The 17,543-nt window shown below is 34.9% G+C and overlaps 1 protein-coding gene across 4 annotated transcripts in view; it reads left to right on the top strand.

The window, feature by feature from the left end:
• Window positions 1-17,543, top strand: part of shank2b (SH3 and multiple ankyrin repeat domains 2b) — a 185,629-nt gene that overhangs the window by 66,890 nt on the left and 101,196 nt on the right. For all 4 annotated transcript variants that reach the window (XM_069181535.1, XM_069181534.1, XM_069181536.1 and 1 more), the window contains exons 9-10: window positions 1,695-1,772; window positions 11,543-11,609. In XM_069181535.1, the coding sequence (XP_069037636.1) occupies window positions 1,695-1,772; window positions 11,543-11,609 (145 nt within the window). The remainder of the gene's footprint in view (window positions 1-1,694; window positions 1,773-11,542; window positions 11,610-17,543) is intronic.

Here is a 17,543-nt window from a genome sequence, read left to right as displayed (position 1 = left end):
CCTCAACACATTATTGCAGGATAATTCTGGTATTTGTCTCCTAATTGCCTGGCAAGGATCCAGCAATATATGTTTTTTTTTAAGTAACAACATAAGATACAGTAGTAAAGCTAATTAAGGACAAGATTCACTTGGCAGGTTTATACAGTATGTGAGAGAATGTAAACAAAGCAAAATAAAGAAATGATTTTTAAATGTACACTGAATAGACCTACTGTATAGACAATTTTAAAAGTATGTTTGTATTACCATAGTGTATGTAACACACTAGCCCTGAGGAAAGTGAGGCAGAGGTCAGTGGTGTCATTAGAAATCATTACATACAGCATGGAATCTGTAGCTCGTTAGGCTTCTTTACTTGTGAATGTGTTGGTTCGTTAGTGTGGTGAGTAAAGCAGTCAGATTGTCTCTCTTTTCTGAGGTTTTAATGCCATTTTTTCTAGAGCTTCTTATGTTCACTGGAACTCAATCAACCTGACGTAAAGATGTCCAATCACGGGTAGCAATCATTTGTTGGCTGTAAAGAACATAACTGAATGAATTACATTTGACAGAATGTTCAGTGAATACTTTGCATGGCCTGTTTGAATAGAATACAGTAAAGTTTTCAATGTGGAGACAAAGACTTCTTAAGACCCCTTGTTTGTTTAGATTTAACTGCTTCTCAGTCTGAGCTGAATAAAATCCATTCTGACTGCTACTGTACTGTACTGTATGTGCACATAAAGTAATGAAGACGACAGCACAGAGAAATTGTGGAAGAAAAAAACGGGCCAGGTGCTGGGGTTGAATCAGACAAAAGTGACGTTTTACTGGTTGGTAAATGAATACTGGTTGGCATGGTGGCACAGTGGTGTACACAGAGCTGGGACCCTGGGTTCAATTCCTGTGGTGCTCTGTGTGTGTGGAGTTTGCATGCTCTCCCTTTGTTTGCACGGGTTTCCTCCAGGCACTCCGGTTTCCTCCCACGGTCCAAAGACATACAGTACTGGTAGGTTAATTGTCTTCTGGAAGAAATTAGCCCTGGTGTGAGTGTGTGTGTTCAATCCAAGGTGAACCCTGCCTTGCCTCCATTGCTTGCTGGGATAGACTCCAGGTCCTCTGCGACCCTGTTTTGGATATTGAGGTACATACTCTATACATACTAGCTTTGTTGTCAAACACTATTACTCATTTGATCACTCAGAAACACTTGAGGAAAAACAAAACAAGATAAAATGTTAAAATTTAAGCAATTACATGCCAGCACCCTTTAGGGGTGAAATTTAGGTGTCTTTCTTTAGAGCGATAATTTGAGAATAAATTACTTTTTGTGTGGTGCATTAAATCAACAAAATGAGAAACTGGCTATGGGGGGGAGTTCAGTATTTGCAGTAGAACTACCAGCCTGATGTGCTTATGAACGTGTGTGAAGCTTTCGTGGGTGGGCTGATGAATCCAGAAATCAGAACTGGGATTGTGCTGCTAACATTACAGATCTACCTTCAGCTGCTGTTAAGATCTAGCAATTAGTCGTGGTTCTCTTTCAGTAAGTTCATTTCTATTCATGGTAGAAAGATGCATTGCGGCTAAGGAGGTTAAAAGGAGCACTCTTCGGTAAGGAAAAGAGGGGGGTATGGTTTGGGGGTGGGCAGACAAAAGCAGCCCAAGATAACATTAGTTAACAAGCCTTAAGTATTGTTTTTGTTTTGCAGGATAATTGTGCAAGAGTTCTTCTTGTCCGTGGAGCCAACAAGGAGATCAAGAACTACAACAGTCAAACCCCATTCCAGGTACAGTTCTTTCTGGTTTGAATCTGAGGAATTTTGAGTCGGAATGCAATTCGAATTTGTAATTAATTTAGCAGAGTGCCATTTTTGCAGTAATTGTGCCTGAGGGGATAAATGCTCACAGGCTGAAGATTGTTCATTGGTTGGAGATATGTAGTACTTTTAATGAGGCAATACATAGCAGTTTCATACCTTGTCATTTTTCTGTTCATGACGGTAAGACGGGAATCCCTGTTCTGAATGGATTTTATTCATTAAAACTTTGAAAGATAATATAGAGGAAATCTTCTGTAGCCGTGTTGAATTGTGCTTTTTATTAAAATATTATGATCAATGATGAGTTCCTATGTACTGATTTATTGCAATAAATCCTTTTAAGAGCTCCGACAGAAGTGAGAGTGAGTCACTTACAGTTGTTTAGATTTATATTCAACATATGTAAGCGAGCTGTTATCATTGTATTGATCACCATATGCAAAATGTTTAAAAGCTTGCTGATTATTCAAATAGTGTGTAATGCCATAATATACCACTTTTAACTAGAATGGATCTACAGAGAATGAGTCAGAGATATTAATCACAGATAAAGGTTATTGTGCCTTTTATATAAGGGAGTCCTTAATATTCGTTAGGAGTACAGTACTTCTGTGTTAAACCCAGCTTTGTTTTGACTGTTATTTACTGTAGATACACTGAGTTAAAGAATATCAAGTTGTCTGATTTGGAGTCTTTAAAAATGTGTATACTGTCAATTACAAAGCCATTTGGAACATTTTGAAAAAAAATCAGTCCTAGAATTAATAATCTACTTCATATGTAACTTTTTCTATTAACATATAATATGCTGCCTTTGGTATTTTAAGTTGTCCCTATTACTGAAAGGGATAGTAGGTTATTTTTTTCTTCCTTTTATTTTTTTAGTCTCTACTTTTCTGCTTTCTCACACAAGAAAAATTCCTTGAATAAATATTGGAGTACACAGTACTTATATAATACATAAGACAAAATCTTCCACCTTACGTTTACCGCAAGCTGCCATTAATGCACAACTGATTTATACTGTCCAAGCCATGTTATCCAGGCGCATCGGGCAATTTAATTTAATAAGGTATACAGGAGGAATTAATCTCTTTTATTAGAGTCAGATCTGTGGAAGTTCAATAGGCAACGTAATATGTTGACCTGAGAAACACACTAATAAAATTCAAAATGTTAAACAGCCTGATTTAAGCAGGTGGCCTGAACAGAAGCCAAACACCTTTAAATACCACTTATGAAGCTATTTATGTATGTGGGAAATGTTAAAGGTGGAACAACATGTATTTGCACACTGACATTATCTAAAATCTGAGCAGTCTTTAAATTGGCTTTGCATGAATTTAAAGAAAAACTCATTTTGCCTTATTTGTATTTTTTAATCCTTTGTTTATCAAAACACTGTCACTCTCCTAAGCATGGTTTTGTTTTACTTGCCAGTCCTGTGTTATTTGCTACAGTCAGGTTGTTAGTCTGGGGCTTATGGTCTTGTGCCATGCTTTTTTCAACAGTGATGAACCTTCTCCGGGCAGAAACTAGCCTTCTTATTATTGATCAAAGGTCTTTTTTAGATCAACGATCCCCCAGGGCAATACTGATGTCCATATGCTAGATTGTGACGTCTTAAACTTTCCCCTTAAAACACTGCAGCTACCTAAGCAGTTTTCAAACCGTGTTAAGGCGTTACAGCCCTGGGCTCTTCTTCACACAAGCTCCAAGCTCCTGTGCAAATCAGTCCATCACTGCTCTTTGTTCCAGAAAGAAGCTCCTCTTCATTCTCTAGCCTAAAACGAAGGTTTTAGCACAGCCAGTTTAACCGTTTTACTTGCTGGTTGGTGTTTGTATTCCCCTAAGCTAATACTTACAAGACAGGGTGAAATCACACACTTCAACTTCATGCTTCATCCAACTGGTTAACATCTAGTGTAGTCAAATGGGAAGCCAGCCTCAGTACTCACTACACATCTGTTGTATATAAACATCTTTGCCTTTCTCTTTTGTGTACTTATATTTATTGTGTTGTAAAAAAACATTGCTTACTGCTATTTTTCATTTACACACTTCATTTTGTGAGCCACAAATGAGCATCTGGTCATCACTGTCAATTTGCTATTCATTTCTTCTTTATTCTAACATGTAGGAGGTATGGTTATGTAATGTATATTTGAGGATTACATCCAGTTTACTGATGCATTTTCTGATGGTTTTCATTATTTATCATGTGATACTGAAAAATAAAGGTGGTGCTGTCTCACTTCACTAATTAAAAGCTCTCTTGTGTTGAAGAAACACGCACAAAAAAGCATAACCATGTTTTCTATAAAATCCCTCAAGTTGAAATGCGAAATATCTCTTTTCATACTGTCTCTCTGAGGGAGGTTCAGAAAATCTTGATTTGACATAGTGCAAACTTGAAACACTTCTGCTCATTTTGGTCTTGATAAGTCAGTTTTCAGGACGAAATACATTTGCTCACCCTTAAACGTTCAATTCACTTGTGAATTCCAATGCAAAGTGGCTAAACACCTGAACTCTTTAGCTCAGATTGGAGTCAAAGTGAAAGATACACTTCAAGTGCTAGATATATTTAATTTCCCTTCTGCTTCTGCATTGCCCAGTTGCTAATGCCCTGATATTTCTTTATTTGCATCTGAAACATGCCTACTCTGAGCCTCCATCAGAAATAACACCACTTCAGGTCTCTCTAAAAATTAAAAAAATAAGTTTTACTGTACAGGGAAATAAGATCTACTGAAACATACAGTTTATCTCATTTACAACAGGTTTCTAGGAGGCAGTGGCCACCCACACGTAACTCCAGTGTGTCATTTCACACTTTCCCGTAAGATAAGACAACATTACACCTTGCACATAAATTCACTTATCTCCTCTTTTAGAATGCCGTTCTTATGGGTATTAATTATTAAAGCTTTGAAAAGATATAATGTACTTGAGCCAGTACTGTTTCATACTTTTCTTTTCAAAAATAATTACTTTTGGTTTGGAATCCTGGGTTATATTCCTTATCCCTTCACTCTCTTGTTCTCTATGACTGTTGAGTATAATGATTTAAGCAAAACTTTCTGTCCTTTGAGGGGTTTATCAAAGGAAACCCTAAAAGTAGTGCCAACAGTAGGAATACAGAACTCTGTTAAGTGTTTAATGAATCTACTTAAATGATAGGAACTCCCACATTAAAAATTGGAAATATCATTAATATGATGTGCACAGTACACATAAAAAATGTTCTTTGTTACCAGCTCCTGTATATACTATTATTTAAGAATCTTCAGATTTTCTTATTGATAATACAGTGGATTTACTGTATATCTTTGTTTTGGGATGTGGACATCATATTGCCTGGGATCCAATTTTGTACAGTATATATTCTCTGTATTTTGTATAGCATGATTAAAAAATCAAGTTATGACCTGAAGTACATTATTTTCAAATATGGAACTAAAATAGGTGGAAGGGTTAAGAGCTAGGTTCATTTGCCAAGTCTTGATTTTAATAATGAAGTGATGGATGGTTAGCACAGATGTTTCAGTTATTTCTGAGGGTAGTGTTTTATTGTCTAGAATTTTAACAACTGGGAAATCTAGCAGTTTATATAAGAACAGTAAAAAGTATCACTCAGTCTGTCAAATCCCACCCTGTTGCACATAATCAATTGATCCAAAGACTTCATGTAGCCGGTTCTTTCTAGAGCTTAGTGACTCATCAGTTACAAAATGACCTTGTATCTTGTTCCCAACACCCACCACATTTTTTTTAAATAAAATATTTTTCAGTAATATTGTTGAGCTCAATAGCTTTTCTCCAGCTCTGGCCTCTACACCATATCTAAAATAATGATTTGGGTAGTCCATTCAGGATCTTTAAGATTGTACTGAAAGCCCTAATGTCTTCACCATTAATTCATTCAGTTAATATTACAACATAAATCACTTGCTCTCTTGAATCCGAAAAGTCGTTGTGTTCGTTTTTGGGTGGACTTATCAGTGCTGACCTATACATTAAAAACTTCTAAGAAGCATTTTGTAAAAACTCTAGACAAAACTACACGCAAACGTGTATTTTTAGACAAATCTACTGTATGTATCCATGAGATGGCATTTAAACATGAGCATCAAACAAGAAATCATAATTTATTAAAGAGAACCTCATTCCTCTTGTGCAATATATTAAAAACGATGAATTATTGAAGCATTTCTTTTCAATCTCTTTCTACTGTACTTTCATCTTTAAATATGAATAGTCAATAATATCTAAAGACTTTTTTATCTACTTAACTGTATGCATGGCAGTTTTATGTACTGTAATTTATTTGTCAAGAGTCAATGCTTAGGATTTCTTTATCACAGGCAGATGTTTTTCTTTACAGGAGTTTGTCTTAATTTGGAACCTTTGTTTATATACTTACAGATATTAACAACACAACCAAGTACAGTAGTACTGAAAACATCCCACATAACTTTTACATCTCATTGTCCTTAACTTATCATAAAGGTTTGTGTAGACTAATAGTTCACTAATAGCTTAGTGAATTAAAATAAATCAATGCCTGTATGTATTGTTTGCCATGCAGTAGTTTGTCGAGGCACACTTTGAATAAAAGGATTTAGTTTAATAGACTGTTCACAGAGTGAGGAAACAGAGTTTATAAGTGAGTCATTATTTATAGTTGTGAAAATTATTGGATCTAAAAATTTTCTAATGGACTTACATCTAAATATTACATTTGAAAATAAGGCAGCATTTTTAAATAGTGGTGTGACACAGTGCTGTATTTGAACAGATGACTGTTGACAGTAATCTAGTGTCTTCCTGTTGAATATTTACAGTATGTATAGGGCGGAAGCTACACTTTCTACACAGATCAGCAACTTGAATTGAGCAGTGAACTTAATTCCACTCCAGCTATGACAGACAGACAAGCATTTTCAAAAAGGTTAGAGATCACTGTGTACTTTGTCAGTGTTTCAGAGTGCAAAAGAAACAATATAATAATTCACACTGAAAAAAAGAAGGGACAGGTTGAAATGGGAAATGTTTCAACTGTAGAAACTCCTTCAGGTCTGAGGAGCAGAGAGAGCAGAGATATGAAGGAAAGAGATGGGACAGGGAAAATAAAAGAGCAAGAAAAGGTGAGATGGCAGTGAAAAGGGGGACTATGAGGAAGCAAATTCTGGAACAAAGTGTTAAAGGAAACAATCTGTGAATGGAAGCACTAAATACAGTATACTGTAGAAGACCCACTTCATCCACCACTGAAGTACAGAAGAGAAGGATTCCCTCTACACAACAGATTGAATTAAGGGGAGAACTTTACAGGGCTGACTATGCTAGACCAATTAAAACAACAAACATAATAACAACTGCAATAATAATAAAACTTCAATACACCGATTCTTCAAATACATTTAATATGTAAGTTATCTTGTAAGCAGGTATATGTATTGCTGCGAGCCATTGACTAGCAACCACAATAAACCACAAACAGCTGTTTCGGTTAATTAGGGTTTTTTCAGTATTGCGGCAGTAGTGTTCTGTGGAATCATTGCCCCTAGCTACAAAGCCTGTTGTTCAATTGTTGGGATTATTTGTCAACATTTAACAGCTTTCTAATGTGGCAGGATCTTTTCCACAAAATAATAATTCCCCTTGAACCCTGTATTCAGTGTAATGAAAGTGAGTTTGCATTTCATTATACTTTTAATCAGACTTAATCCTGTTGACCCCCCCCAATATACTACTGTATAAACTGTACATTTACAAACAAGGGATCCTGACATTTTTTATATATTACACCATAGACATGTAATTGGAAAGTAACTCTCTTTGTCTTTCCTGTAATTTTGGAAAGGTGTTTGACTGTGTTTGTTTTATACTGTACGTCTCATGGGCTAAGATATTCTTCAGGAGCTCAGGCTTTGGAGAAAATAATGTAAGGCTTTTTCTGAACAATTCTGCATTAGAAATGAAAACTTGCAACCAGTTACTTTAGACCATTAGTCTCCCAAATTAATAACTAGAAATTAGAGTTATTACATTATTACATTATCCTTTTTACCTCTAATTTTGTGGCTAATTTTAGGACAAGACAGGCATATGAAATTGATATGCCACCCCTAAAGAGTTGTATTGATCTTGAAACTAATATTTTTAATATACAAATGTAATGTGAAGTAGTCTTTGGAGATATTTTTATACTTCTGCTGTAGTGAACACCATACATAGCCTAGAATTTTGCTTTAGAAATGGCAGCTCCTAAACATGAAAGAGGATATATGTTTGTGGAAATAAAGCAATAATTTTTTAAGCATGTACTTTTTAAAATAAAATGCACTTTTTTCTCTATGAGGGACCTTCTGTCTTAATTAAGAATCTCTCTTTTTTGAGAAATTGCTGCAGGCTTAACCCTCCCCCTCAACCACAAACAAAAAGGAGTTTCTATGGCAACCCTAGGCAGCTTAAAGATACCACTAATTCCAAGATATCTTTTTGCTAAGAGTGGTACCCAAGAGGTTAATACTTAGGTATTTCCTGACACCTTAATAATACGATATCTTAGATTGTATAAGAGTCAACTAAAATATATCAGTTTGGGCACATTTCTTGTTATATTTCTGTTATTACACAGTTTAAGGTACTGTACATTATCAAATGATGTACATTGTGCATTTGAATTGTGAAGGTTGATGAAGTACAGTATAACCATCATAATGTTGACCATTGAGTTAAAAGCATATGTTTCTTCAATCTACTGAATATGTTAAACATACAAAATACTATTTAGTTTGGTGTTGTTTCATAGAATATCTGCTGTAAATATGTAGCAGCTGAGTGCACATGCTGTGTTTTATAATCTCATTGGTACTGTCCAGGACCTCATTACAGTATATGAGAAAAAAAAAATCATGAATACATCTTACGCTTTTCAGAAAGTATGGATAACTGTTTGTAGGGGAAATATTAGTCTCTTGAGTGCACAAGAAGGATCCTTGCAAAAAGCAGTAGAGGAAAATGAGCCACACGTTGTAAAGCAATTAATATATCATTTACAGTGTGATCTGAGTTTTGCTCTGCTTGAATGGATAGAGCTTCTAATTAGTGCATCGACTGCGCTGCCAGGAAAGACACACAGTTTTGTCCGACTACTTAACACAGTTTGAAAGGCAGGTAATTTATTACTATGTATTCCAGTAACAGTGCAAATTTACACACTCAGTAAGATGAAAAGGTTTAATTTTACTAGTATGGCACTATTTTTTTTTCTTTTTTAGCTCAGCCTCCACCCACCCTTTAAGGGACTCTTTATCTCTTTTTTTCTTTAAAATGCTCTCTTTTTTTTCTCTCTCTGTAAAGACTACATAAACAATAATCAAAGATGCAATAGTTCGCCATAAGAACAAGTTTGAACCTAGGAAATGTTGTAGAGGCAAGCTGCTCAGCTTGCATGAGATTTACTTTGATATGTAGGTTTTGAAACCTACCTTCTGTCTAGAGCAGTACGTTATGGGGGCTTTAACAGTGAACAGTCATCTATTATTTCTGCATTGATACTGTAGTGGTAGTGGGTTGTCCATTCCTCCAGGATACTTGTGAATGTAACAGGGCACTTGTTCCTAAGGAAATACGATCTTTATCGCCCCCTAGTGAATACAATGTTAATCACAGTTTTATAACAAGAAAATCAGAGTTCATGCATCAAGTCACCATACACAACTTAAATGAACCTATGCTCTACTGACTTTGTCTCTTGGTAATTATATACAAAAAATAAATTTATTTTGTCAGTACTAGGTAGCTTTTGCTATTGACATTAATTATTAATTGTCTCAGCTTAAAAGAATATATGTCTCTTGTAAATTAGGCATATCTTTACATTGTTAATTTCAAAGGTTCATTGTTTGTTTGAGTTGCTATGATCCTTATGGAGAATGGATGGATGGATTAACATACCCTTTTCACTGAACATAAAGCTAAAATGCAATTTACAAATGACTTAATCAGACATACACATAAAACTTTGAAATTAAATCTAAAATTATGCTTATAATGCCATCATATCATGTACGAAATAGCAATTACTTAATCAAGGTTTTTGATAAAAGAGGGGTATGTGAATAAAGATTGTGTATGCTATGCTTTACTGTTTTCTTTGTAGTTTTTTTTTCAGATGTATTCTTTAAGTATTATTAAAAATATATATTAATATTAAAATAAAGAACCATTCTGATCTGCACATAGAAATGTTATAGGAGAGATCTGTTTTAGATGAAGGCTCTGCTCAAATTCTTAGAGTAAGTTTTGAGAAATTATCTGTGAAGGTATTTGTCCTTGAGTACTTAACATGCACTTCACAAGTCACAGCAGAAAGGTTTGCACAGGAAAGTGAATGCTTTATGTCAAGAAAAAAGTTAATAGCTAGGAAATACGTACGTGCTATATGATCATTAAGCTAATTTATTAAGCTCATTTATTGTTATTATTTAAGGGCATTAAGATTTTCAGAATGATTCATCATTTAACTTTATTATTTCTTATTTAGTCTGACTAAGGTCATTTAACCACTTCTTTGTGATGTAAGAGCAAAGCATACACTGTATGTGTTTGGACTGTTATCACTGAGACTATTTCTATGTTCTTCTATGAACTAAAGAATTGTTCAAGAGGTCATTTCACAACAGCGTAATTCCTGTAGAGATCATTTTCTCCCAACAATGAGTGCAAAAAATGATGTGACGTCTCTGATGTCACAAGGCTGCTGTCTGCCAATGGCTGTAGGTTTTGGGTCTCTGTATGGCTGCAGGCTATGGTGATGTAATTGTATAGAACAAATGAGACTTGTGAGTGAGCTTGATGCTGCAGCTGGTTCAATCTTAGGTTGAAGCTACTGTGCTTGGATGGGCTTCAGAACATTATACGATATCATACACAAACTGGTGAAATTTGAAAAAATCACAAATATTGAAATCCAATTTTGGCTAACATAAAAAGCTACAAATGAGAGGAAGCCATTTGGTTTATCTTGCTGGTTTGGTTAGTAGTTAATTGATGTGAGGATCTCATCCAGCGTTTTCTTGAAAGAAGCCAGGGTATCAACTTCAGCAACATGGCTGGGAAGCTTGTTCCAGACCCTTACAATCGTATATACTTAAAGATGTTCATCCCATTCCCTGTTCTAAAATCACTTCCTTGTAGTTGTCACTTGTGCCCTCTGGCTTGTGTTTCATTATTGATTTTAAAGATATCCATCTAGTACTGTAGCTCCATCCCTTCATAACATTTACAATTTATTGTTTAGGTCAATAAAGCACCATAAAACCTTTGTAGTAGTCAACTCAAGTAGGCCTAAATGAAAAGTACCCTTTGCGTAAATAGTAATTTGGTCATAAGCAGCATTACTCTCTTGGTGCTGTGACAAAGTGGGTTGTATATGTTCTTTAGGATTTTTTCAAACGTATTTCAAAGCTTTTATATTTAAAACTAAATCATATTAGGAGGGTGTTTATAGTTCTCGTATTTTACTTGATATTTTTTCTGTTGTTTTTATGTCTCTCTCACAGCAGTCATTAAGTTAGAAACACAAAAAAGTGTGCAGAAAAGCTCTTACTCTGTAGTTACTTTTGTTTTTGTATCACAAAGTTCTGTTTCTTATATATTAGTTTATTAAAGAAATGTTTTGTAAAATAAAGTTGTATTTACAACTTTTCATTTTTCTTTCATAGGTGGCCATCATAGCAGGGAATTTTGAACTGGCTGAGTTAGTCAAGAATCACAAAGATACTGATATAGGTAAGTGATTGAGGTTCCAAAATATTGTTTTCCCTTCCAAACGGTGTTATGTACACTTAGTGTTTTGAACACTTGAGCAAGTTAAAGGTTTTGGAAATTGGAACTAATTGCTGTTCATACTGTACTTGCAAATTACATATGTGACATGATTTATGGCATTCAGAAACAAAAGTATTTAATGTCCAGTTTTATAGAATTTATATTAGCTGCAATAAAAAGTTTTGCACCTGTGAGAAAACACATCCAGTATAACTAACAATTATTCAATATGTGTTTTCTACATTTATTTTGTCTGTCAGTGTCTTCTAAGCTTCCATTATGATCATTGCTTACACCAATAATGGAAGCACATTTTTTACGTCACTCATATTGTGAAAGGGGTTGGCAAGAAATAACATTTTCTTTCCAGATGCTTCCAGATGTCTATATGTGATACAATGTATTGTTGTATTATTTATTGTCTGTCACATAGGACACCTTTGTATTTTCATCTTCATAGGCTTATCCTCTTGATTGTGGAAAGTAATTTGGCAAAGTAATGGAATGCTTAAAAATGATACCCACCACTTTATGCTGTAAAGTATGTTATCTTTGACTATCCATGATCATGTCTGTTGAACTTGTGTTTTAACTTTTCTGGGGTGTTCTCCAGAAACCAACTGATGACCAATTGATTGTTTGGAATTATGTGGAATTCATTTAATTGATCAGTACTATATTTAGAGCCAACACTTCTCATGGGAATTTAGTTTTTCTGTTTTCACTGGCATAAACAGTGACTGACAGCATGAACAGAAAGACTAGAAGACACAGAAAGGCATTAATCAGTTTGTCTGCAGTGCACTCGAGCATCATTCAGGTGACATAGAGAGTTCAGCACAAATTCGAAACCTTTGACGGTTATGATCAGCCACAGAGTTGTCTTCTTAAAATCAAGTAAATTTAAAATGAGTTAACAAACATTTCAGTTTTGTTCAATCCAAAATTATTTTTAATAAATTTATTCTATTTAAAAAGGTTCACAAGAGGATTAGTGGGGACTGACAAATAAAAAAAAAAAATGTAATCCTCGATTGTTTCCCAGCACTCCACAGCTGTCTGTCAGTAAATGAATAGTGCTGCAGGATTAGGAAACATCTGCTGACCAACAGTTATTATGGAGTCTTTAGGATGAATGTCCTAAACGCTGTGGTAACAATGACAATTTGGAATTTCCAGGCCCTTGAGTATATTATTAATAAAAGTTGTACATACATTGCAAGATGATGGCTATGGAGATGTCACCTTCGGATCACCTACATTTTTCCTGCAATATATCTTGTTTGTGATGGGATACATTTTCAAGTGGATTAGCTGTCATGGGTTGTGCCAGCTCAACACTAGAACAAGGTTTGTTGTTGTAACTCTTCAGCAGTTCTATATTTAATATGTGTTTTCTGCTAAGGTAACATCAGGCAAATGTGAAGATGTATTTTGGACTGGAATCTGTGTTCGCTGCTGCTAGGTACATAGTTAAATTATATTTCTCTTACCGGAACTGTGCATCATGTAATCTGAAATTACTGTAAGAGCATTTGCTAAGAACGTTAACAGTCAATTACAGTACAGTAGATCATAATCTGTCATCAAAACAGTCTTCCTCTGGGAAAGTCATACTACTATTTTAATATGTTTTGAGGTAAAAGTGGCACTTTTGAGTTATCTTGTATACAGCATACCGTAGTGCACAAACTGTGCCTTTCAAAGACTCACTGTTTTCTAAATTACCTCTGACAGGGCTCAAAAGTGGTTGGTTTACTTTCTTGTGTACAGTACAGTGAACAATATTTGGAAAGATTTAAACAAAAAAAATAATGGACAAATTCAAAGTATATATTTTCATTATAGCATTATTCTTAATTAAATCTCAGACAGGATATATTCTATTTTAAATAAAAATATTTTCAAATTTCCTGTTTAGTTAAAATGGCATGAGTAAAACAGAGTTTATATGCATTATTTATATTTTGTAAGATTGTATGATTTATACAATTTTCCTAGAAGGATATGATGTCATGCGTTTTTTTTCATCCTATAGAGTGTTAAAACTCATCCCATTTGCATTTGATGTTTGCAGCATTTACTGTTGCTGACCTACTTAGATAATTATACATCCTTTAAGAAATGAGACTGAATAGCAGTGTAAAACACAGTGGATCCCAGCTGTTTAAGATCTCCATAGAATCCTGTTTCAGCAAACAATGAAGTACTGTACCATTCACTTCTGAATTTCTGAATTTAGTGCATTTTTAAATTACATTTTTATAGAACTATGCCCTATTTTAATCGATTAAAACCTACCCTAAGTTAAATTTCTTGGAAGTATTTCGGCCAAGCAGTATTCTATTTGACTCTTATCTGTAGAATATTAAAGCAGCGTGTTCTCTAGTGAAAGACACAGATTGAGCTGCAGATTAAAATGTCATCTGGAAATCCCTGTGTCATCATTTTTCTCATCTTTGGATTTTTCAATGCATGTTTTTCTTGCAGCAGAAGCTGACATTATTTTAAACAATAATGTCAAAGTCATATCCTTAGGCCACAGTTCAACCAGAGTTATACAGTAGTTTTTAAGCAAAGCATTTAGGAAACTTTCATCTGTCCTTTCAGGTGTTCTGGACTTTATACTAATGTGCAATGTGCAAAGATATACTTTGAATATACTTGGACTACAGATTCTGCAAATGAACTGGGACATTTTATTTCACTTCAGGTTCTTTTACTTGAATCTATACCAATATGGATCTAATATTGCAGTGGAAACCTCTTGCTTTTGGCTTCCCTTCATCTCCATGACCAGTATCGGAGGCACAAAGGCAATGCACAGTTTAAGTATGTAAATATGTGCTCCCTGAATCAGAAGCAAATGGTTGCCATGGCGTCCAGTGTTATATGGCAATTGGCTAATCAAGAAGTTGAAATCTTGTTTGCTTCTTTGTTAGAATTAAAAGTGTAATGGAAGGAAAAGTCATGTTTATATATTTGAGATTATCCATTTTAAATATATGAATTTATATAAAATAAAAATAACTTTCATTACAAATTCTTTGAAGGATATTTTTTATATTTCTTCTAGTTTGGGTTATGCTTTTATTGGTTACACTTATTTGAAGGTAGTGATTGCTAATTCCAATGTTGCTTTTTTCATAACGTTCAATGTTATATTTTTGACAATACAAAGTATGGTTACCTTTTCTTAACATCGCTGTTGCATAAATCTGGCATCTAAAGTTCTATCTGTCAGAATCATAGCAAGGTCCTGCCCAAAGGGAATTCTGTTGTCAGCTTGTAGTGTCTCCCTGAGACATTTGGGCTCAATGTAATCCTTGGTCTCAATGTAGAAAGTCTATTTTTCTTGAACCCTGTGATTTGAGCATTGAAAAAACTAACTGCATGGACACATTATAAGATAGGCACTCTTATCCAGACTATCCTCAGAAAACTCTTGGAGAGAATAGGAAGGCAGGTACAGGTATCTTAACTTGAAATCTAATGTCTACGTTTTCATATTTTACAGACGATGTTTTGCTATGAACAAGGGCACAGCATATACAGTAATTTAAATAAGCACTTTCCAAGATCTTACAGTAACTACAAAACCATCATGATTTTTCCCTTGGAAGCAGATACACAAAGGAATGTGAATTTAAAAGGGTATTTTTGCTCTGTATTGTGTACAGTAAATGCAATTTGAGAAGGCCTTTGACTGAGAGGTACAGCACCAAGCATAAACATGTGTTTCAATGCAGATGATTGACCCTAGTATTCCCCTTAGAGGAAGAGCTACAGGTCTGCAGAAAATAGGTGAAGAGATATACTGTAGTTTAGGGAATGTTAATTTTTAAAAAGCCAACTTTAAGTTCATCCACAAGAGTACATACACCAGAAAGACAATACCGATGGTGGCTGTTGTAGAAGAACACTGTTTTGCTTTCTTCACTTTTACTATGTTTGTGCTTTGGATTTTAGATCACATTAAAGTTTCATTCTGACCAAATGTCTTATGCATAGGTGATGTCATGCAAATATTTGGGACTGTGAAACACATGTTCCCTATTAAGTTGTCACAATGGCAGAACAGGCCTTTTCTTAGAACTAAAGAGTGACAGTGGAGTACAGAAAGCAAGTGGGTTAAAAGACAAGCTGAGAATCTTTTTGCAATTAAACACATTAAACACCTTCATGGTGAAAATCTTATGCAGCGATTTCCCATCTGCTGAAATAAAATGACCTTCAATACACAATATGAAATTTTCTTGCAGTAGTTAATGAAAAAAAAGTTGTTCAATTTCAATGTGCCCTTGCAGGAAAAGAAAATTGAAAACTATGTGACTTAATTAGGTCATTATGTTCATACTCAAAAATTTAAGTACAATAAACAGAAATAAGATTTTGAAAAGATTTTGTAGTAAATGCAGACCCTTCATTAGGTGAATCTAAGGTAAAGCTCAGAACAGTTTCGGATGAAAGTTACATTGTTGTTAGTTAATAATAGAAGTTATAATGATTAATTATATTGTGTTACACTCTGCTGTTACCTATCTAGTTCTAATTTAATTCAATTGGATACATCGCTGTTGGGGAGACACTGAGAGTGTGTATTGTTGGCAAGTATAGAACCTAAGGTAACTGTGATTATATACACTGTATAGTATTACATCCAAGCTGTCAACAGGTTATCTGGGTATTTAAGGTGAATGGGGAAAAGGATCAGAATCCCCTCAACTCACTCTAGATGGAAAAAGGAAAAAGTTCCTCAAAACCTAATCTTTCACCAGTCTCACCATTTCCTGCCTGAATTTCTGTGTCCAATGGGATCACCTTTAATGTAGTAAAAAACACAGTCAGAAATCAGGACCTGCAAACCCAGAGGCTTCATGGACAGCTCTACTGCAATAATTGCCTGAGACTCTGGCAATATGATTTTGACTTTTGTGCCCTGCTTAAGACTTGGCAAACATAGGAACTGCTCATGGTACAAGGAAGTGCCTATACCTCTTTTTAGAGTGGTCTACAGGAATGAATGATGGCGTCATGGACTGATTTTGCCATCAATTTGAATTAAAAGATCTACTGATTTTCGTATTGGAATAATGAGTGTCTTAACTGAGTGACCACATCTCACACTAGCAGTGAACGATACACCACTACGATGCCCCTACCAGAAAGGACTTTCACTGGGAGGCAGATAAGTTGGTCTAGCAGTTGTCAGTTCCTAGCATAGCATGACTGATGTGCACATTAGTAATTAAGGCACCAAAGGAGCTGTAGTTGATCAAAAATTCATATTACTGTGAAAGTCTTCTGCTTTTTTTTTTTAATGGGGTGCTCTTCAAGCAGTGCCTCAACAAAAGATCACTCAACAGTGATGTTTTTCACATCCCTTACTCTGACCTCCAACAAGCTCCCATCTGGGGTGGAGCTAAATTACTCAATGGAAGTTAAAGTTTTTATCCTGAAGAAAATTGGATTGATACTTAATGCTTAGTGTAACATACTTTGGACTGTTTTTTGACAACTTGTTGATAGGTAGGTTCTATCTACAAGCTCTACAAAGATCAGTCCGAAGCTCATGTATAACCAATTTAAGCTCTGGGGATTTTAAAACATTTAAATCTCCAGTTTAATGCAATCTTTAGCTACAGTACCTGAGGAAAGAGGTGTTTTGAAGATTGTGACATCAGGCCCAAAGCCAAGTTAAATGCCTTTCAAGCCAGTCATGATTTCCATCATACCCTCTGGAGCTTTGCAGAATTTTTTTAGAAATATATAAAAGGCAACTCAAGGGTTTGGAGAAGTGCCATTTTCACTGCCGGTGCAATAACCTTCAAATACAGCCAGAAGATGGACCAACCAATATTTTTGTTAGCTCACAAGAAAACACAACAAGCATGA

Source organism: Lepisosteus oculatus, chromosome 21, assembly GCF_040954835.1.
Source record: "Lepisosteus oculatus isolate fLepOcu1 chromosome 21, fLepOcu1.hap2, whole genome shotgun sequence".
NCBI classification, from domain to species: Eukaryota; Metazoa; Chordata; class Actinopteri; order Semionotiformes; family Lepisosteidae; genus Lepisosteus; species Lepisosteus oculatus.
Note: the sequence above shows the minus strand (reverse complement) of the source record. Positions and strands in the feature narration are given on the sequence as shown.